This window comes from Caloenas nicobarica, chromosome 2 (genome assembly GCF_036013445.1).
Source record: "Caloenas nicobarica isolate bCalNic1 chromosome 2, bCalNic1.hap1, whole genome shotgun sequence".
In the NCBI taxonomy this organism is placed as follows: domain Eukaryota; kingdom Metazoa; phylum Chordata; class Aves; order Columbiformes; family Columbidae; genus Caloenas; species Caloenas nicobarica.
In genome coordinates, this window is record NC_088246.1 from 4,270,071 (window position 1) to 4,294,398 (window position 24,328).

General features: G+C 37.2%; 1 protein-coding gene across 1 annotated transcript in view; it reads right to left on the reverse strand.

The window, feature by feature from the left end:
- Positions 1 to 1,231: 1,231 nt before the first annotated feature.
- ADCYAP1R1 (ADCYAP receptor type I) overlaps positions 1,232 to 24,328 on the reverse strand; it is a 111,583-nt gene continuing 88,486 nt past the window's right edge. The window contains exons 13-16 of the mRNA XM_065628354.1: positions 10,790 to 10,873; positions 4,956 to 5,085; positions 4,688 to 4,729; positions 1,232 to 1,420 (exon numbers count right to left, since the gene is read on the reverse strand). Coding sequence (XP_065484426.1) covers positions 1,232 to 1,420; positions 4,688 to 4,729; positions 4,956 to 5,085; positions 10,790 to 10,873 — 445 coding nt within the window. The remainder of the gene's footprint in view (positions 1,421 to 4,687; positions 4,730 to 4,955; positions 5,086 to 10,789; positions 10,874 to 24,328) is intronic.

A 24,328-nucleotide genomic window follows, 5' to 3' on the forward strand; every position in this document is an offset into this window, starting at 1 on the left:
TGTTCGGTTCAGTTGCTCACCAAATGTAGATGACTTTCACCTTCCAAGATGATCACGCCAGATCGCTCTTGTGCCTCTGGCTCTGGCAGGGAAGAGTCAACACACACAAGTCAACCAGATTGCGAAGGCACCGCGCTCTGTGCGACAGCACTACCCAAAAACATGTCCTGTTTGGACATGGATGCAAAGGGTTCAAGGTTATCTGGAGGGAAAGACCATCCCAGAACTGAATTTTGCTCTTAAGGTGGGAGGGAGGGGATAGTTATTTTTATTGTTCAAAGAATCCAATTAATCAATCTATTGATCAACCACTCAATGCCAAAAATATAGATATATCTCAACTGCACGGCCCTTTTAGAAAATTCACAGCTTGGCTAGAACATAAAGCATTCTCAGAAGTGTCCCTGGGTATAGAAAGACAGCTGATCCCATCTATCTTGCCTGGAGCCTCGCACTGAGCGATGGTAGCTATGCAGCTTCACATTGGAACGGCAGTTTCTTTAAGTCCACTGGGAACGTCTGACTAAATCCAGTCATGAACTCAATTTTCTGGAGTTCTTCCTGAATCGGCTGGTTTGATTAACCCAAGCATATCATCTCCATCCTAAGACTCAAAAGAGAAACACCGCAGAAATTCACATGCCAAAAGACAGGGACACACTGAGATATGTTTGACTAGGAAGGAAAAAAAAAAAAAAAAAGAGGCAAATCCAAACCAAAATGGAAACCAACTTGAAAAATAACAATGGTCATGTCCATTCATAGATTAGTATCAATTTGGCAACCAAGGATCACAACTGCACAGCAATCACTTGTTACTTTTGACTGACAACAGATTATTTGCGGATGCTCTGAAATGTAAATCATTGAGTGGGTGGGCTTGGCCTGTTGTTTATCTTTTAAACATTTTTCCATTAATGGCCTTGAGTACAGTTGGGTATTTACAGTGATTGTTAAAAAGATATATATATATACACACACATTTCCTTTGTTTTTTCACCTCTAGAAACATTGAGGAAAGGAAAGGAAAGGAAAGGAAAGGAAAGGAAAGGAAAGGAAAGGAAAGGAAAGGAAAGGAAAGGAAAGGAAAGGAAAGGAAAGGAAAGGAAAGGAAAGGAAAGGAAAGGAAAGGAAAGGGGACCTATGCCACCACCAAAAATATGATTTTTTTTTTCTTTTTAAAGGGATGGTTTTTGGTTTGTTTGTTGATCAATTTGTTTTCCTTAGCTGCTCATGTCGCTAGGTTCTCCGCATTTATGCTGGACATCCGAATCTGAGAGCTGCTCTTGCTCAGAATGGAGAGTTGTGTCCCCCCGTTCACTCCGCTGCTCGCTAGAGAAGGATGACGATGTTTGAAATCCACAGCAAAATAGCGGTTGACTTTCCAGCTCCTCCATTTTCTCTTTATTTCTGATTGCACCTTTAGGGAGAAACTTCAAAAGGTCATTTTTTATGTACTTCGCCGCCTGAGGACATGCTGACATATTATCAAGTTTAGAAAAAAGCCCCACAAATTGACAGAACAATTTTTAAGACTATTAATAAAATCTTCACTTCAGCAAAACCTGAAGTAACTTCTCCATGTTTGAATGAGGCCCAGGCACGCAGTGGGAATAACAGCCTGGGTTTTGTGTCTCTGAATTCAGATAATTTAGAATCAACCCAGAGGTTCATAGAACACTTGTTCAACACCAGCTCTTGGAAAAAATATTCTGTTTCATCGATGGCCAGTATCAAATACATAACAAGGAGTCAAATAGACCAGCAAGCAAGAGATACTAGAAAGTAAATGAAATAACCTGTCCACAAAGGCAGCTTGTCTCTCACCTGTCGTTAATGGATGCATGTCTACTGAAAAATTTACCTCCTGCTTTCAGATCACCTCTATGCAGATGAAGGCTTTGGGATTCATATACATTCATGACAACCTCCTTTCCTCCTTTCATGCTTTTTGCATGGGCATCCACAGTAAATCACCAAGAGTAAACCAATCCATGGTCAGAAGTCCAAATAGAAAATTAACAAATAATTCTAGACCATTTCTACTTTTAATTCATCACTGATTTCCTAGCAACCTTGCTAGGTCTATGCACATGTGTGTACATATGTACATAAGACAGTAAGGCTTTAAAGTAAGAAAGATCATACTAGCTCAGACCAACATTTCCTTCATCTGTTACTCATTCTTGAACAGGAGCTTGCAGCATATTTCTGAATGAAATAGCACAAGAACAAGGAAATATGTAAATATATTTTTCCCAATATACTTTTCCAGTCTCCAATGAGCTGCTGTGCCAAAGACAGTTCTTCTTGTCTCTAATAGTCATTGCTAGATTTTCCTAGACCAATACAATTATCAAAATGGATCAGTATAAGTCAAAATGCTAAACAAGTGCTTCAACAGTATGGACACTAATTGCAGGGAGGAAAAATCCAACTGGAAGTCTTACATTCCCCTTCTAGTACCTCTAAATTTCTATTTTGATTAAAGTATAGATAGGTATAGATTAGAAAGAGTATGAAGGCATATTACACCTGTAAAAAGAAAATAGCCTTTGCATCTGTGACAGAGTAATATACCAAAGGTGAACCCTTTCTTATCTTAAGCAATTTAGTGGAGGCAGAAGACATTCTCTAACATATTGAGAGGTAAAATGGTTTTAATTAATCTGATTGTGTTAGTTTATGTAAGAAAGAACGACCCTCCTGCCCCACCAAGGAGTTACATGAGGTCTGACACACTGTGCATGTTAGCATGGAAGGTGTTTATCTTATCAAGACTAGAGGTATTGTCACCAAGACGGATCTTTTGTTAGGTGTCACCAAGCTCCCACTCAGGATTATGAAGCTGATGAAACGTTACTTCAGATGCTTAAGGAAGTCTTGGACAAACACAACCTGGTTCTCATGGGTGACTTAAATTACCCAGACATTTGTTGGGAAAACAACACTGCTGACTATACAGAAGACCAGTAGTAGGACAAAAATCTCTGGAATTTAGAAGAGAACATTTCAATATACTCAGAGTCCAGCTGTGAGGGCTTCCATGAGAAATGTCCATGGAGGACAAAGAAGCTTGTGAGTGCTGAGAAGAAGGCTCAACAACAGCTTCCTGGAATCACAAGAAGAATCCATCCCTTAAAAAATGAAAGTAAGAAAGCAGAACAAGAGACCAGCAGTCTTAATAATGAGCTTTTGCTTAAAAGCAAAAAAACCAGAAGCATAATTTCTACGGAAAGGTAGCCAAATACCCATCAAGGACTACAGGAACCTTACTAGGACATGCAGAGATGCAGTCAGGAGGGCTAGGGCTCAGCTGACACTGAAAATGGCCAAAAATTCAAGAGCAGCAAGAAAGGGTTCTTCAGATCTATGAGCAGTAAGCAGAAGCACAGGGAAGACATAGGCCAATTGCTAAAGAGTACAGGGAAACTAGTCACCAATAGTGCTGCCAAGACAGAGGTTCTCAATACCTTCATTGCCTCTGTCTTTACGGACCCCTGGTCAAAGGATCAAGTACCTACGACAATGCCTGTGCTGACCCAAACTAGTGGAGGAAGGGATGGTCTGGGGTCTCTTGCACAGGTTCAACCCACATAAATCTATGGACCCAGATGGATTCCATCCTAAGGTGTTAAGGGAAGTGGTTGACATTGTTTCAAGGCCAATGCCTATAATATTTGAAAAGTCATGGAGAGCAGGGGGTAACCCTGACGACTGGAAGAGAGCAAATGTCATATCAATCTAGAAGAAGGATGCTAAAGAGGGTCTATTCTATTCTGTTCTATTCTGTTCTGTTCTTGTAAAGAGGATCCAGGAAACTTCAGGCCTATTTGTTTTACTTCAGTCTTTGAAAATAATGGAACAACACCTAGAAACTATCACAAACCAAATGAAACAGGTGATTAGAGAAAGCGAGTAAGGATTTACCAAAGGCTAATCATTCCAGACTATCCTGATCATCTTCTACAACAAAATAATATTTTCTCTTGATGTGGGGAGAGCAGTGGATGTTGTTTACTTGGACTTCAGCAAAGCATTTGACACTTTCCCACATCCTTTTGCTAGGCAAACTGGCAAGATATAGATTGGGTGGGTGTCTGCAAGATGGGTAGGAAATTGGCTGAAAGGCCAAACTCAGAGAGTGGTGAACAACTTTTTTTACTCAAGCTGGCAGCCTGTGACTAGTGGGGTCCTCCAGAGATTGATACTGGACCCCACACTGTTCAACACCTTCATAAACGATCTGGATGATGGGATTGAAAACATCCCTATGAAGTTGGCTGATGATACCAACCTGGGTGCTGAGGTGGACACGTCAGAAGAGAGAACCACCTTACAGAGAGAACTGAGCAGGAAGAGCGTGATACCAAGAGCTGCATGAAGTTTAACAAAAGCAGGCACGAAGTTCTGCGTCTGGGATGACATAACCAAAGACACCAGTACAGTCCCTACCTCTGTTGGGGAGCATTAATCTGAGCCATCGTCTCTGGAAAGGCCAATATTTTGGTTTAACAAAGACATCAAACATCTGCCTTCTTTTGCTGAGACACTGTGAGATTCAGCCTAAGGTATTAGGGAATTTGGTAGGTGATGTGTTACAGCGAAGGATTAGAATAGCAGTTATTCCCTCAAGGAAATGGAATGGAGACAGTGGATGGGGGAGGTTAAATATTAAAAGTCTTACCTCCCCGTTCAAGAAACAATAGAGAACCGCAACAACAAAACCCTAGGTAAATGAGAGAGAGAAAAAAATAATGTAATGCAAATCCTGCAGTAAATGCTAGAAAATTACTAGAGTTAAAACAAACAAAGAAACAAAACAAAATCAAAATCCCAGTGCAGCAAACATATACATAAATGAATAAACACACAGTCTGAGAACTGTGCATGCAAAGTAGTTATAATGAATAGAGGTTTCTTTTGAACAAAAGGAGAATTCACTGTATAATCACCTGGAAAGATCCCAGTCCCAATTCAAACACTAGTCTCTCCCGCTTACTGACATTTTCAGGAGAAAAAGCAAACACCGTGTAGTGAATTCCAAACAAGGGGATAAGCAGTAGTGTAGAGCGAGCCAGTCTCCTGTTATAATAAAGTGAAAGAACTTTAATGCAGCCTTGTAATAAACAACTTGTGCTTTAATTAAAGAAGAAAACACAGAAAATATTTTGCTGCCTCCCTTTTGGGAAATACGTACACTGTGTAATTATACAAACAAATATACAACATTCGCATTTGTTCCCAAACAGTGATTTCATACACACTGTAGTTGGCTCCCACTTCACATTGCTACAATAATAGCACATTAGTAACACTTAATACTCTGTACTGTTATTTTAATTTGCATTATTATAAGCAGAGATTTTTTCTACTGTGCCAAACATGAGGAGAGTAATCTTGCTAAGGGATTCAGACTGCTACCATAACACAATAATAAACCTCTCACCCAATTGCTTAATCCCAGTGGAGTGTTTGAAATCTCTTTCGTGTGTGTGTGATTTTTTTTTTGCATAGCAAAAAATTCCAAAACAGCAACACAAATAATGCTAACCCTTCCCCACCCCCTCATATGTTATTTTGTACTTATGACTATTCCTCAAGGTCTTGATTTTGGTCTCATTTATGCTGTTGGAAACCCAGGTGTAAATCCACTATGTAACTGATTTCCATTGCTTCAGAATGAAGAGGTTTTAGAGGGAAATCAAGCTCAGTAGGTATAAGCAAAAGGGCTAGAAATGAATGTGTGTACCTGTAACCACTTAACTGAGTATGGACAAAAATCCCCAAAAGCAGGGGTCCAGCCAAGAATTATACATCAGTTTTGGCCAGTGTCATTTGCTGATTACGCAGCAAAAAAGACCCAAGAGAAAGTAAATGTTGATTTGAAAATAAGGCAAGTGCTTTATTATAAAAAAGTGGCCCAAAGTAACCTCCAGGACATTTTCAAAAAATATTATCGATTTCCTTCAAGTAAGTTAAGGAAGCAGATGAAGGACAAAGGAAGCTAAACGACCTTAGAGATTTTTGGAAGAGCAGCATACTTTTTCAAATTCAAATGTTCACTCTGCTTATATCCATACAAAGTTGTATTTGTTGGTACATGCTCAACAACATCCCAAAAATGATGTGTTTGTCTTACTGAAAGTGAAGACTTAATTAATATATCTCCAGGAACTCTGTGAACATATGCTGTTACATCCAATACTAAACTGGAAATGGGAGATCAGTCCATTGCAGATGTTCCTCAGTCATACTTTGTACACTAATGATAATAAACATATCTCAACCCTTGCCTGGAGATTGTATTAAATACAGAGGATTCTTTAGTCTGTTGCACACCAAATCTCAAGTCTTGGTTAAAGACGCCACAAACCAGAGAACACAGTTCTTGTGAATTATCAAGTTAGACATTGACCAAAAGTTTTCCAACAGGAGAGGAACAACCTTGGAACAGGTTGATGAAGAGCACAAAGAGTCTCCAACTTTGGTGATCACTAGAAAAAATAAGCAATACAAGAATGACCTTTCAAGGTCCCTTCTAGTCCTTTTTCTCTATGGACAGGTAATCAGATTAATGAAAAGGAACAGAAACATTGTGGAAAAAGATTGTAGAATAATACAATCTCTCTAGACAAAAATTATGTAAAGACTGTGTCTTAAACTAGACATGGAAGAAAAAAAATCAAATTAAGTTAGTAAGTGCAAAGAAGTAAGGGCAAAGAAGTATAATCTCTCAAAATCTGTTACCCTTTATATTCAGAATTTATGACAGAAGGATAATGTTATTTTGATTTAAAAGTCAGACTAGAATTATCTATTAGTATGTTGTATCTCACCACAGTCATAGGTGATTAATTTTGGGAAAGATGAGAAGCAAGACTTTTTCTATTGTCAGTTTTCTGGCATTAATTATGTCTGATTAATCATACAGTTAGTTTGTAAGACCTTGAAATATAATGTCATCAACTTATTTGAGATACTGTCTTCAATATTATCAGAAAAGTCAGGAAGAAAGTACTTGAAATGCAAGAAATAACACATTCTGAAGTTTATAGATGATTAAGATCTATAAAGAGGAAAAGAAGATTTTAATGATAAGAAAAACTTGAGACATACTAATGACTGTGTGGATGATGATGGTGTTGTTTCAAGAGCATTAGGAAGAAAGAAGACTTCAAGCGGTACTTATGAGACATGTAAGTTTACGTGCAATGGTGAAATGAAGATGTTAAAGAATACAACAAAATTCTCAGAAGTGTAAGAGCCCAAGATACTCATCCTGTTCTTCCCACACTCTTTCAGGCAAGCAAGAAGTTGATCCAAGGTTTTGAGGGCAATCACCACTCGGAATTAAACTGGCTGTTTAGAAGAGGCACGTTCCCCAAAAGGCCTAGCAAAACCCTTGTTTACACTCCAACGGGTAAAAGAATGTCTTAAGGTTGCTTTAAAAAAAATAAAAAGTAAGTTGTATTTCAATTTTTATTGAGGCTAAGATTCTATTTTTCAGCTGTTATTTTCCTTAAAAACAGCTTAAATACAAGATTTTCTCCAATAGCATGGCTATGAATGTGGCCTTTCTATAAAGCATTACCATAAAAAGACACAGATAATGGTTCTCTGTTTTTCCTCACTCCTGTATTGAGTTACAGAAAAGCATTTTTATAGTAAATGGAATAAAAAGTACAAAGGCTGTCTAACTCTGACTACTCTCTGAAGGAACTATGTCTTTATTTTTCCATCGCACATCCACATTTATTAAAAAGGCTGCTGCAGTGTCTATGGATATTACATAGGACATAACTGGGCATGAATTGGAAATGAAAACACAGGTCCTCTACATCAGGGGACCCAAAGTTTCAGAAGCAATTGCGTAAGGAAATTTGTGGTTTTGTCAATCTTTATTCTGCCTCAGAGAGAGGTGAGAACTGTAACTTAGGGCTTACTCCCCCATCAGTTCCAGGTATCTCCCTTGCACTGAAGATGTTCCAAAGTAATGTAGATCAAAAAAGCCACTGCAACTTACATAAGTTTTGACAGATGATACTGTGGGCTATTAAGGACAAAATACATAATAACTGTTACTCTGGCAAAGAGTTTGTTGCCTTGGTCTTTGAGATTCTCACTACCCAACTTTTTTTTGAGACAAAATATCACAGACCGTCAAAAGAAGTGAAAAATCTTCAAAACTATAGCTTTTGAAGGAAGACTATGTAGCTGTTTTGCTATTTAGGCCTGCCTCTTCAAAGTAGGAGAATAGTTTGGTTTAAATTGTGAGTCTTAAGTGAAATTCATTTGATCAAATATAAACTTTTGCAGTGAAGACATCAAGGTCAGTGGTAGTCATGTAGAACAATATTCATCTTATCAAGATGTGGACGCACATACTGTAGATATCTATACTGAAATTATTAAAATCGTAGTTCTAATGCCACTGTAGAGAAAAATGCACTTCTAAGGCATAGTTCTTGCCTGCTATTGATGTCTCTTTAAGAAAAGGTGACTTCTGTTGTAACACCCCCAGGGTATCTATGGAATACATTTATGGATGTATATATTGACTAGCTTGAAGTTACGAGATATCTGCAATGATGACGTCTATTTTTAGTTAAACTAATTCCACACTTACATTCCCTTTATCCTCAATTAAGACTAAGAGGCACGTAAGCTCAAGGACAAATCATCTGCCCCTAAGGAAGGTTTTATCACACCTCAAGTCTCTCCATTGTCCAAAGGGACGCTGGACTGAATTTGTCATAAATTCCTGCACTGTAGGCCTGTAAAGATTAGATTAGAGGAATTCCATCTCTTTGGCCATAACCAATTGATGAATACGTACAAAAAATAATCATGACAATATTTCAAATAGAAGGATAGAAAGCAAGCCATGAAGATACAGGATGTCATTAATGATGAAATGCTTAATATAGCTGATGTTTAATAAACCAAAGTATCTATTTTATCAAAAGGATGCTAAACATAGTTAATGCGTGACTTTCAGGCATCTCAGTAATCTTCCTGACAGGTACATATTTTATCCAAAAGCTTAATGAGGTCCGTAGGATCACTTTCCAAGACCTGAGATAATACCTAAACACAGTCATTGATCATAGCTTTTTAATTTCCCATGGATAAATCAAATCTTCAGCCTGAGGACTTGAAAAGCAGTAGAAGCTTACTGAGACTTCCATATTTTAACACAAAAAATAAGGTTTAATTATGTTTATTGGAAGCGTACAGAGTTTTTCCATGCTCCTGGTCAGGCTCATTAGAGGATTTCACCGTAGAGAGTTATCAGTCTGCCATGTTTCTGAAACACTGCACTTCCTTAATGTGAAATTTGTTTCCCTGGAAAGGCCCAACATGAAGACTGTGTTGCATCATGTTGGTACTTGAAATAGTGAACTTCATATTTTAAACTATCTCCTCCTAAATGTAGGTCTTGGTTTTACTTAACCATTCCTAGACTTGAATCTTCTCTCAATGTAAAATATGGACCTGCTGATTGCTCTTCTATTCTCTATTTCTTCTACACTGTTTTCCCGAAAATAAGACCTACCTTGAAAATAAGCCCTAGCATGATTTTTCAGGATTTTTGAAGATGCTCAAAATATAAGTCCTACTCCAAAAATAAGTCCTAGTTACAGTTCATTAAAAAGTCAATTTAAATAGTGTCCAGGCAGCTATACATGTGAAAAAGTAATAAGTTCTGAAGCAAAAATTATTATAAGACCCTGTCTTATTTTCAGGGAAACAGGGTATCTGCTTTTGCACAATGTCAGTCTGTTGACTGAATCTTTTGACCATCTTCAGTGGTCTATTTCTTAAATACCTTGAGGTGATGTAAAATCAAAGAGAAAAATTATTTTCATGTTTTAAATGTTTTGAGGTTTTTTTGTTTGGTTTTTGTTTGTGTTTTTTTCTTGTTTGGGTTTTTGTGTTTTGTTTTGTTTTCATAGCTAACAAACAACAACATATGCAACTATAAGTTACAAAACCACTTTTTTTTCCTTAGTGATCTCAAAGATATCTACTAAGCATTCTTCAACCAAATGCTGGGTGTCAGGTCTGTGTGACAGGACATCTCTGAGAGTGTTGATTTGCACTCCTAAGACTGCTGTGAAATTCAGGGGAAAGTTCATCAGGAAACATTCTGTATAATACATTTCTGAAAGGTACGCCTCATCTAAATGAATCCTGTGGGCTTCTTGTACAAGTAACAGAGAGTGAAGTCCACTATGAGAAAGTGATTAATTCACAGGTCTCTAAACTAAATGGCATTTATTCCCTTTTCTAGATGCCTCAGTCTCCATAGGCAAATCTTTGACAATGACTTCTGACTAGCAAATTATATTTTGCTAGTAGGTTAACTTTAACCTTTCCTTACTCCTGGGTATATAATAGCTCTACTTCACTCAGTTTTACACTGGTTGAGAGTCTGATTCACTCAATCCTGCCCTGTCTCTGTTGTTATAAGTAACTTTCGGGTGAAATATTTACTCTCAGTATTACCAATGCTCATGTCTTTGTAACTATTAATAGTTTCTATACAGACACTACCCCAAACCATAAATAGCATCAGCCATAATTACAATTAAAAAAAAAAAAAATCTTAAAATCCTTGACTGTGGTGCACCAGCAAAAGCATAGAATAACAAAAAATTCTACATGCAACAAGAACCAAATGAATGCTTGCCCTCTGGTTACTACCCCTCTGCTAATATCCATTCATTTACTTGCAACATGCGTCATACAAACACAGTAATGTCACAGGATTGCGTACACTTACAGGGTAATGGTTGATAGTTCTGACATCTTGCAAGAGTGCTGGTTAGCCCTCTTAGGCTTACAGTAGCATTTCTGAACGCAGCTGCTAAATATGACAAGATTAGCATTTTTTTCAGCATATTCTGAACAGGCCAAGGTAGGTCACTTTCAACACATTTCATGAGACACGTCACAAAGATGGAAAGCGGACATGACAGAATGAAATTACAGCACAAACCAGCTGCTTGACTGAAGCGAAAATAAACAAAAGAAATTAAAATGCACTGGCTGTCGCTGGCAATTGTGATGTGTTGACTCACAGACAGACCAAAGATTGAACAACCTGGAGGCGGGCGGGCAGCATTACGTATCCAAAATACACACGACCTTTGCAGTTTGGAATTGTACAGAGGGTAACAGAACAATATATTAAATGAAAGTTGACTGCACGCTTGTGGAGAACAATTAAATAGTAACATAAACTGGTAGGATGGGCATTAAGCTAAGATTAAGTTGGATCAGGTGTTCCTCATTTTCGTGTGTAAGTACCCCAGGTAGTGTGGATCCCTTCTTTTTAGTGAAGACTACTAGAGTAAGGACACCAAAGTATTTTTTTGCCCAGTTTCCTTGACGCATTGGGAGGGGTGTTCAGTATGGAAACTACGTGTCTCACCACTAATTCAGAAGTACTGCTTCTTTTTTATCACACACACAAAGACAGGTGTGCTCACAGAAATGGCAGGCACATACACTATGGACCAGAACCATGACCTCTATATGTTGTGTTCTAGAAAGAGCAGCTATGGACAATGGGACGTTTACATTTACAACTAACTAGAGAAAGGCTAATTCAAATCAGCTCTCAGGAGAGGTAATCTGAAACAACACGAGAAGGCATTTTGAGAGATCTGAGGGGTAGAGATTTCATATTTGTTATGGTAGGCTGAAAAACGTGAGAATTGAAAATAATGATTTCTTGTTGACTTTAGAGGAGACACTTTTCATTTTGTTTTGTTTTCAACACATGGTTGTTTGGGTGGGATTCACCTCAAGGAAGGCTGGATATTTATAGATAAGTGTCTAAGTAAAATGGACGTCCTTAGTCCCTTGAGAATCAGCAGAGAGAATAAGTAGTTGAGAGAGAAATACACAGTTATTGGTCAAGGTTTATCTGACCTACTTTAGATGTTCATTTTAGGGTGGGATGAACAGCATACCAAGTACCACTGACTACCCTGACTAAATCTCTCTTAACTATAAAGGATAATACAATGATTTTTTAAAGGAATTGCCTACAAGGCAAACATCTAACTTTATTCAAACAAATAAAACTTTATTTTTTTTGCTCTACTAATATGCATGGTCTAAGATTTGTATTTACCTAACCATAGATGGAAGATGCAGTTTATAAGCTGAACAGTAAAAGAGAATAAATTGAAAATATTACACTTCTCCCTACTGTTAACTCCTTTAAGTCAATCCAATTTACTGAAGTTTTGTTTTGTTTTCTTTCCTTTTGATTAATCAAAACCTAAAAACTGCATTGTTATTAAAGATTATAGCATAAGAGCTGAAAAGAATGCAGTATCACGGTATGTACACATCCAGCAAATAGAACTAGTAATCATGTTTCAACTTGCAAAATGAATCTCATTTCTTGGATGGTGCTAAAGAAGTAAATATGAAAATGACTGTTCCTTTTATAGTATCACTTTTGTGATAAAATTTTGCACTGCCTCTGTTTTTCAAAGACTTGAGTTGTCAGTTAAGATTGATCAAAAACAAGGAGGGAAATTTTAGAAATAGTTCCTTTTTACTACGACTGAGACTTTCAGAAGTGACTAAGGATTTTAAGAGTCTCATTCATTTGTTGATCACCCAAACCAAAACACATTTTATCAGACTAATTTTTACCACAAGAGGGCTGCTCAGCATGTGTTGAAAAGCAGTGCTTATGAAGGCATTTTAAGGTACATAACCTGAAAATGAAGCATCTAAAAATCAATAATCACTGGGAAAACTTAGTCATAGGCCGTTGTAGGGGTTTGTGTTGTTCAACGACACACTTAATATTGCTGTAGTAATCTGGAAAAATAATCACCACCCATTTTTGCTTTACTGCTTATGCCCTATTTTATTTGACAGTCATTGATTTCCATTACAGGTTTTCCTAGTGAGTAGAACTAACATGACAGCACTTAATATTTACTAGAATTATTAAAAAGGATGGACTTGATTTTGAAAATAGTATATAAGAATTAACTGCTGCTCCCCACTCAGTGAGGTGATATTTACATACAGACTTGTGATAGAAAACTTTGCTAGCACTTAGGAAAGCATTAATATTTTAGTGCAATTAGCATTTTTTCTACCACCCTATCTAATTTAGGTAGAAACACCTCTCTGATGTTACATATTGAGAAGTGACCCAAAGCCTTCAGATTACAGAACTGACATACATTTTCTTTCCTTTTTTTTTTCCCCCAACTTTTTTGGTTTCCATTATTTATTTATTTATTTATTTATATTATCAAAGTAGGAACATTGGTGGAAGGAAAGGAAGAGAGAAAAGACAGAATAGCCAGGAACCAGAAAGAAATGGGAAGAAGGGAAAAAAAAAAAAAGCCAAAAGAGAGAAAATTAAAATAAATGATGTTATGGATATCGAAACACTACATGAATTAGGGCAGGATCCTCAGATCTCCGTAGGCACACATAGAATGGAATTGGTCACATCTAACTAGATGTACCTAAGGTGAATTTAAACTGAACTGTCACCTTTAACTCAATTATGGAAAGAAATGGGCACTTGCAGAGGCTGAGCTGACCTGTGTAACAGAGGCATCTAGGACACACGGGATGCATTGTCTTACGGAGATGCCCTGGTCTCTCCATTTGACCATAGACGGACAACTAGACTGCTTCGATTAAATACGAGACTTTAGACAGCTAAAGGCAAACAAGCTGAGTCTCACCGCATGTGTCCTGTGCATGGACTGCAGCTGCATCTGGGAGGAAGAGGGAGGGTGCTAGGGTGGAAGGGGAAAGAAAAAGTTAAACATTCCCAAGATTAAATGAGTGATGTACGATGTGGCTTGAAGACCATGTTGTCAGACCGAACACCTTGACGTCTGGAAAGTTAATGCAAATGAGAGAGTACACAAACTTGAGGCAAAGGTAGTTGCAATTAAATTCTAAAGACTTTTAAAGTTTCTGAGAGGTGCTTAAGAGAAGTAAAATGAACATGCTAATTCAGGAGAATGAAGTTATGCTCTGTTACCAAGGCCATGTAGATCCATAATGAAAAAGATCAGGGTTCTGGCTTTAGGACACTAATAGCACACAGGGAATGACAGAGTTTGCGGATTGTCTCTGAATATGCTGAAGGGGAGTCCTTTAGGAAACACAAGAAAACTAGAATTTGGTTCATGCAAATTAAAACTGTGCCTCGTTTAGAATCTTTGTGCACCCTGCTCAAGTAATTCTGTGTAACCTCACTACAAATAGGATTGGAACCATGTAGTAGTACGAGAAGGAATGTAGAAAGCAATGAAATAAAGTATTGAAAATACAGTAAAAAGTTAACCAAAGTGAAAGTAGAAAAATTGTAAGGGAGAGAGAGAGAAAACTGAAATTCAGCCATACCATCTATTATTTATGCTACATGCCTACTTACCTACAGCTGACGTTATAGATTGGGGACTTCTTTTCCTTGCTACTCAATAGCTAAGGATTTCCTGAAGCTAGACTTGTTTCTCGGATAAAACACCAACTACATTTACAAAAAACATGGACTTACAGATCAGATGTAAAGAGTCTGGAAAACTGAACTTATTCTGTGAGCAGAAAACAAACTAAACAATCCCATCGTGCTGCAGTGACTGTAAGCCCTGACCCACTGTGTGCAAGTAGACTCATTCGCCCCTCTCATCCAGACACAGAATAAGCATGGGTGCTTCTCAGCAAAGTTGTCATTTAAGTCCATCTCATCTGATTTTTGAAGTTACAGAGTAGAGCTCTGTGCCTTTTAGCTTGTCACCCCATGTTACCTTTGCAGTCAAGGGTGAGAAATAGACCATAAAGTGAGATTTATCTGGCCCATCTTAAACATCTTGACTAGAATGGAATAAGTAGTATCAAGGATTTTATGTTCTGGACTGAGTAGATCTCTACTGACTGTGAAATGAACCGAGTGTGATTGTCTTATTTAATCAGGTGGGTGCCATGCTGACTTGCTAAAAGTACCACCATTGCTGTGCTCTTCATTAAAAAAAAAAGAAAGGCAATTCTGTTTCCCTACTCTTCAGTTGAAAACAGGCTCAAAAGTCTTGACTTAGTCACCTGTTGTCAAAGTCTTAATCTTATTACCTATAGGTCTACTTTTTACTGCCAACATCGTCAAGCCAAAAATGCTTTCCCCTGACCTCTCTAAGAGGTCTGAGGTATTCGACGTGGGAATAATCTGAAAACAAGTTGGAAAAAAAAGAGAAAGTATGGGATCTCCTTTATAGTCCTTAAACGAAACGTAATAAAATAAGTGGATTTTAATAGGTGGTAGTAGTTTTACTTCATCTGACTTTTTTGTCTCTACCTTTTAGGGCTCTTGCATTGGTTTAACATGTGAGAGGTCTTTTTTTTCTCTTCTCTGTTTTGATTAGATGTCTCTTACACAGTTCAGTGGATTGTTGTTTAGGATTTTTTCAGTGATTTTGAGGAACATAAAGAAGATTTTAATTTTTTTGTGTCTATGTAATTGTAAATTCAGTGGATTTCAAGCTAAAAACTAGGACGTATCTAGGAAACCTCAAAAGGGTCTTCTACATAATTCAAAGCTCTCACACTATAGAGAACATCCAATGTCCTCTATACACTTTACATGAGTGCACTTTTAATACCACCAAAGTTAGCTTTAATCTATTGTAACTGAAATCTAGCAGAGTAATTACAACAATAATTTGACACAGAAACAGTATGTCTGTGAGGAAACCACTATCACCTCTCCAGAGGCTGACGTCGGATTACTGATGGCAGACTATAAGTGAGACTGAAAAGGAATGTTTAACAAATAGTAATTTGAACTGGAACTTTTTGTCCAATTATTCAGACCTTTGTGAAGAACTGAGGCTTGAAGATGAAACCGAATTATTAAAGAGAGCCAAAAATTATCTCTACAGTGTTCATTCTTGGCTTTGCTAACTTCTGTAGGGTGAACATACAAGGATGGAGAAAGCCATCAGAGATCAAATAATGAAGATAAAGCTTAATATTTAGCAGTGCTCTAAAGAAGAAAGCTGGTAGTATAGAATAGAATGCTTCCATCAAAAACAGTCTTTAAATAAACTGTAGCCTCCAGGTTACAGGTCCTGATCCTTCTTCTGCATTAACTCTGGAGATCCTGCTTTAACAAGCTAGATTATTCTCACTGACTTCAGAGCATAGACTAATGTCATGCATCATGGAATAATTCTGATGGAGGTGCAGTAACATAACTGTCGTGTATAAGACAACAGAATATTCGGTGAGGAAAATGTACCACACCAAATGGAATTCTTAAATGGTTTTGAATATAGGGTTACTGTTTGAAATGAAGACTCTTTATGTCCAAATCCAGACATAAAATATCTGACAATGTGATTAACTCATTGTCCTTAAAACAAACAAATGAGCAAAACAGTCTGTTGCAAGAAGTGGATGTTCAAGCATCATCGACACGTCTTAGTCCCGTCAGCTGGCAGAGGTCGACATCAGTATAGCTACAATGAGTTTATACAGTTTGCAGTTCTGAAGCTTCAGTTACATCATTTTGCCTCACCTGTCTTACATGTTAAACAATATCCCTGCAGACAATGATCCGAGTTTCAACCTATAACCTAATGCTGCCTTTGTTGAAAAGGCCTGGGCTTGCAGGCATTTAATCAGCTGAACAACTCCAGTGTTTTCATTGGAAATATGTAAGAGGAATTACACTTCGGAAGTGTCTCAGTAATGATACAGGTGCACAGCAAATGACATCCTAAGACTACGACGTGAACCATATGCACAACTTTGGATTCGTCCAATCTTGAGGTAGCATACATTTGTTTAAATCACCTTCATGAAGACTTAATTCAATATTAAGTCACTGTAATTTGGTAGCCTTTGAGTGTGTATTGTACTCTCCAAGAAAGGAAGAATCTGTTCCTGGACAATTAACTAGTTACACAGTTTGCACCACACAGCTCCCTTTATGCACAGTATTAGTTACAAGAGCCTCAAGAGACGTTCACCCTTCCAGATCCAAAAACCTTCTTCACTGTGACAGCACCATCTTTCTTGCTCCTTCCATACCTCAGGCTCTAAGGACTAGGTACCTGCTTGGAGTACATCCTAATAATTCTTCAGGCATAAAACTAAAACCACTGGATGTGAAGCATGTCAGTTACTGAAGTGAAACACAAGAAATCAATGGCAAGGAGAAGAGACACTGAGGGGAAATTAAACTCTTTTTGTTCTCATATGGTAGAGGCAAAAATGTGAATGGTAGAAAAAGGTAAATGGAAGACCATGGATGCAGGTGTGCATCAAGCTTTGATGTAAGTTGAAAGCACGTTCAGGATCAGAGATGTCAGAATTATTCTCCATTGTCTGCAGTCTCGCAACAACTGCTGCATGACCAGTTGCTTCAACTCCACGTTTATCTTTACACTAAGTACCTGATTCAAAGAAACAAAGGTGAAAAACTGATTTAGGGACAAATAAAACTCCAGATCTATTCCTTTCAGCCTGACAATGCATTCAAAATTACAAACTTAGCTATGAGCGATGCGGGAAGGAAAAGGAAAACAACCAGAATGGTCTAATTTGGATGCTCCCAACTTCGCTCTAAATTTGAGATTTCTCAAAAATTGGCTGAATCTCCAAAACCATTATCTTTCCCAGTAAGTAAGCTACTCTGATAAAGATACAACACTGCATTCAAATCCATGGGTAATTTGTAAAGACTCATAGCCTTAGGCGCTGGACATTCTCTATCCTGCTGATCTCCATGACAACTAAAGTTTATCAATACAGATCAAAATTAAGTTATTCACTTTGATGAAGTGCAGTGACTTGACAGAAACACACTTGAGGTCTGCACCCCATTTTCTCTAGAAAGGCTACCTTATTTTTACTAATCCGTAAACTTGAATGTGTGGCAAAAGTTTTAATATTACAGAGAATTTAGTTAAGTGTAGTCAGGTTCACATTAAAGTAAGAAGCTCTATATTGTGCACATTGCTAAAGTATTTGTGTCTTTTTAAAAAGCATTTCAGGCAGTACAAGTGTAGGCAAAGACCTGTATTTATACAAGTACATAAGCACAGACACAAACACATGTATAAATCACACCTGTGGCTTGAGCCTTTGGCTATGGTGAGTGCTGTTCCATACCAACTATGGCAATCAAGCCATGATATTTTAGGTACTGGCTTTGAAAGACGTTTAGGTCTTAAGCATCTAGATGTATGCTACTAACATTTCAATGGGAATTCATAAGACACTCTTTAGTCTTTTTTGTGCATAAACCTTCTCAAAATCAGGGCTGTTAGCATTTATGCAACACTTGATAGAACTGTTGAGAGTGCATCAAGCTTTGCGTTACTGTTTCTTCTTAAAAAATGGAAGGAACATTTCTAGAAAGAGAACCACACTGTTGAATATAACATGGCATTGTTCTCTCCCTCACTAAACTGCACACCTCCTTGATTTTTCTGGAGAAGGACCATCTATCAGTGGCTTCTCTTTTAATGCAAACATGCTCTTTTCCAGTTTGTGGCTAGTTCTTTTAACAGATGGGGGAAAACAGCCTGTGCTTTGCTCATTTAAGACACAATCTTATTTTCTAATGCTACCACAGAGCCTGTAGTCAAGTGGAAATTTTAGGTCATCATTAGAGTATTGTTGAGTATGAAACTTAGGCAGATTTCAAAAAAGTCAACTAGTTCATCAACAACATAAATCTGTGTCATATCCTTTCCTGTGTCCATATATCCATTGAAACTATAACATTGCCCATAAAAATACCTTACAGCAATGTGCACAAATAGTGTTTAAAGACAAAGTCATCCTATTTTTCATTATTACTTCAAAATAGAAAATAACAGGAAACAGCCTCCATCATACAGACATCACCTGTGCAGATCAAGGCACAATCAACTTACAATCTAACCCACCTTCTAAGGATTTAAAAATAACAGAAGCAGAGCACTTTTTAACATGGCATTCATCATAGATGATCTTGCAACCACAAGAAACAAGCTTTGTGATCAATGATTTCAAAACCAGAGCCTGCCAAAGCTTCAGCAAAGTGCTTGTATATCACTGAAAATTGATGGAATTTCCTTTAAAAATATTGATTTTCTTTTCTGGAATACCCCTCTGGCAAGTGGCCCATGAAATAACAAAGCCACTTTCAAGGTGGACATATTTTTAGGTTTGATCCCATCACCACTGTAAGAATGAAAAAGATACATACTGGATGAAAGGACAGAGTTTAAGTTAGGAAAATAGATTCAACAAAGAAAGATGTATGTTCATGTTGCTCTACCTGCCACGGGCACCAGCTGGGATTTTGAGTAGTCCCTTTATACATCGCACCCTCAGCTGTTCAGCAGGTATAACACCTCACAGGAACATTATAAACACTCTAAATACTCTGTGCTGTTTGATTTTACTGTAGTTGAGACCACAGAAAATCTATAGATAGATAACCAAATCAGAAAAAGGTTTTCAATTACTTTATCATAAAAATAAACAAATCCCTGTGTAATAATATTCTTGCTAATTATTGTAATAGCCTACATGAACTTACATTCCTAAGGAGTACACTCAACTTTTTCCAATTCCTACCTGAAAAGATCTGACACAAATTAACACCTCCTCAAAAAAACAAAAACGAAAACAAACCACCAACAAAAGTTACCCCAACAAAACAGAAACCCAAAAAACCCCACAAACCAACACCCAAACCAATAATTTCTCTAGGGAAATTACGTTAAAAGTATAGTAGTTTTGAATGAGTATATTTTCTCTAGACCATTAAATAAATCTGTCAATGATTAGTGTCAACCAAAGTAGCAAACATCTACTCTCCTAGCATTTCTTAGAAATGAGAACTAGGTCCTTGCTGATCATGCACTGACACCAAATGATCATCGTCTGTGTTTTCTGTTGTATTTTCTTGTGATAGAAAAGTATAAGCCCAGGGACACAAGTTCCTTTCAGTGCTGGGTTAGAGGGTGTTCCAGCACTCAACTGATAGTACCTAGAGTTAAGAAATTCAAGTGCCATGCTAAAGAATAGATGGTTCGGCAAATATCTGCCATTTTCTTGTCAAAACTGAGACTTTTGGCATGAAGACCCTGTCAATAATTATCAATGCTGGCAGTCTGAGCACTTGCAGCAAGACAAAGCGGTAGCAGAATGAATCATTGACTGTCCAGTGACTTTGTAGGTGAACGGTAGAGGAGTGTTGTTTACCAAAACATTCGTCTTACAACATTGCTTCTCCTGCCCTAACCCTCTAGGTTGCACCATATGTAAAATCATACCTACCTATGGTATATGCCATGTTTCTCCTTTCTTTCCAGCAAGATGCTGATAGGAGGAATGACGTAGACCTGAATTAGCTAGATATATGTGGGGTTTATTTTCTTTTCATTGAGTTTCCAACGTGTGATACAAAATTTATGAAGAATCTGTTAAAGCAAAAGCAGAAACAAGCTTCCCCCTCCCAAATTATACTATTCATGAATTCATGATAAACTGGAAATTTAAAAAAAAAAAAAAAAAAAAAGAAGCTTTTTCATTTAAATGTGTTTTATCTTAAAAAATGAATAAGCAAAGACTTGTACAGGCCTTTTTAATCTTAAAGGTTATTCCAGCATGCATCTACACCATACATAACTAAATAAATACTGTAGTGGTTTACGGTAATGATACTGTCAGATTATCTTCTGTCTATAATGACTCTTTCAGCAGTGCAACAATGCTCATTAAAATAACACTGTGGATTTAAGCTTTGTTTAGGTATTTCTGTAGGAATACGTCTTTTTGGGGGAGTGAATATATGCTCTCTACAAAAGCTTGACCAAAACCAGGATGCCTGAAAGCAGATTCTGACATATCACATTACACTCTATTGGCTGGATATATCGCAGGAAAAATAGTGAAGCCTTTCCAGATCAATTTATTTTCTGTTTTGTAAAATTCCAGACAAGTATGAAAATCCATGCAAATAATGTGGGCCTGATGTGACACACTGTGTGGTGAGTCAGTCTTATTAGGGTTGTGAATATCTGTTTCCAGTCTGCAAAATTGTGAGGACGCATTGGATTCGTGGACTTCTGATGTGGTACTACTTGACTCTCGGCATATGTGTAACAGTGTCCCCAAATAATCTATTACTTCTTCAAAATACTAGCAAACTGTGCAGTGGGAACTTGATGGAAATCAGGCAATGATTTCTTTTTGGAAGCACGTTAAGTAAAATCTAACTGGATTGAATATACAGGTATAAATACAAGACACGGTCATTTGTACTACAGGATTATATATGTCATGTCCGTGACCATGGCACAGTTGTTTATGCAATTCACACACCAGATGGGGCAAGAAACCTGCCTGAACAACAGATAATTGTCTTAATTACACTAGGAATACAATCAATATCACTTCATGTTTCCCCAGCATCTGAGGATCTCAGCACTTCTAATTCAGATAAAAACCTATTGGATTTGCATCACTAGGCTTGCTTTGGTTTGATGCTTGATTTGGTGGAATTATTCAGGATGGGCACAAGATTAACTGAAACCAGAACACGGTTCAAGAAACAAAGTTATTTCATTTTTATGCCTTTGGCAGTTCACTCCTGGCAATAGAAAATAAATAATGATTATGATGACTGCTGGGAGGAATTATGAAAGCTGCTTAAGGTTCTCAGAAAAAAAACCAAACCAAACCAAAAACAACAACAACAAAACCCACCAAAACCAACCAACCAAAACCAAACAATCCCCCCAACAAAACAAAACAAAAATGAAAAACCCCAACCAACCAACCAACCAAAAAACCCCAAACAAACTCCAAAACATAAAATTGACATTAAAAGCTGACTCCTATTTCCTTTTGAATTCCTACCTCAGCTGTTCAGATATTTTGTAATCAATCTAGCCCTCAAACATTTCAGCCATGAGGAGGAGTTTCTATCTGAAACATCAGTAAAAGAAGGATGGAGTTACTGTTCTTTTCGAATCTGACGTGTTTTGAGCTGTTCAGTCTGACACGGGATCAGCAGCATGTAGGCAGATTTGGGGGGGCATGAAATATGTGAAGAAAGATTGATTAGGGATGAGACTGGTAAGGAAATACTAACAATACAAGCTGATAAAACGGAACCTTAGAATCACTATAGCATTTGACTCCTGCAGGTAGTTGTTGGGAATTAACTACATGTTTCCAGGTTTTTCTGCCTAAAGGCAAAGGTTGTTGCATATAATGATCATGAGAAAGGTTATTTAAAAAGCAAGCCTGATTTTTATGTGGAATTGCAGCACTCATCATTGTGCTGCAAATTATACAAATTACTGGGTTTGGTTTGGTTGGAGTTTTTTGTTTGTTTCTTTGTGAATTTTTTGTTTGATTGATCTTGTTTGGTTGGTTTGTTTTGTTTTTAAAAGCAGGTCTTAGAATTTCTAGTGACTACACTATATTAATTAAGCATTAGTTCCCCAGTAGTGAACTCTTCTCTCGTGTTCCTGTCATAGTTTGCAGCCAACTTCAGTAGTGGAAATTTTTAATAATGAGTGCACAGTGGTAACAATAGATAATTAATCTTTGAATTTAAGCAGAATTTACAGAACCATGACTGTAATGTCTATAAAATAGAACTGAAGGTAGATTTTCCTAACAACAATATTCATTAGAAGGGTCTGAACATAAACGTGTACCATACGTACAAGAAGAAAACAAATCCTACCCAAAATCAATAATCAAATTTTTGCAGGGTCTTTTATTTTCTTTTTTTGATGATGGAAATCTTGGCTAGAGGGTGGAAGATTGATATCAGAGTAAATACCAATCACTACTGCAAAAATCATGTGATACTCCCTTCAGAAACAGGCTGAACATCCTTCCTCATGTACTAAAGGCAACACACTTCAATATGTTGTAGAATAAAGACCTGGATGGAAAAATTGGTCCGATGGGATGATGTTTAATAGTTTGAAACAACAAAATAGGACATGGAAAACGCATAGTATGGATCACAGTCTAACTGCCACAGAGATTTCATTACAGTGACATAACCATACTTTGTTCTATCTCTTCTCTTCGTTGTAACAGCTCTCTTTCTACAGGATATGTGCGGACAAATATTGTGTGTACCTGCTGTATATTCAGTTAATTTCTTTTCATCATTTTTGTGTGACTTTTCTGTTCTCGAATCTGTTTGGATAAACAACACTCCACTTCATAACACATACATGAATGCAAGATCAATTTATACACACCCATTTATAAAGTTGCAAAGAAATATGAAAAATAATGGCAGCGAATGAAACAGAAAATATGATGTTTTCTCTTGGTTTTGGAGGGCTAACTATACACATAGGAAAAATATCAGTAAAACCCAGTCACCGTGTTGATCAAAAATGACAAGGCTGTTTTATAGTTAAATCACTGGAGTCTATGGCTTTGCTTCATATGTGAGATATTTGCAGCAGACACCAAGCATGCATGGAGCAGGTCGTAATTAGAGCTAGCTCTGCACATCTTGGGTGCTAATTAGAACCTAAGATTCAGTGAGCAAATTCCCAGCAGCAAATATTATACATGGGAAGTCTTCATGCAAGTCCCAGGCAAACCGTGTGTACAGCTGACCTATTCACTATGCCTTCTCTTGAGTTTTAATTCTGACATATACCCACCCACAGAATGAATTTAAAATTTGGAGGTTTTTTTTGTCTTTGGAAACACAGTTTAGGCCAAACTTCAAGGGCAGTACTTTCAGTAAGTGGAAGGCTGACTACACAGATGAAAAAGTGAGGCATAAAATATTGTTGTTTCATTGAAGTGTAAACAAGACAACAGGAAAGAAGGGAAGAAAAATAGAAACTGAAAGACATATTTTTCCCTGAAAATTTTCATTCAGGTGGATGAAATCATTATAGTATGAGTGTGGCTGCCCAGGGTGAAACTGATCACTGGATACTTTAAAAAAAAAAAAAGTATTACAAAATAAGGATCTCCTACTTTCCAATATTTTGGTTTTGTTCAAGGTTTGCATGACTTGCTTTTTTTCACCGGGAATTCCGTGTTAAATCAAATAGTCTTACCTAGGTTTACAAGTGCTAGAAATCACTAAAGCTACCAAAAAATGCAAAGCAAATTTGCGTGAAGTTTAGGCTGAAAAGCCAAGAAAATTCTAAATGTGCTGCCACATATCCTAGTTATTTTAAATTATTTTATAATTTTTATATGGAGAATGACTGCATGCACTCAAAATGAAAATGATGAGCATCTCAAATGGGCAATCTCTGCCCTT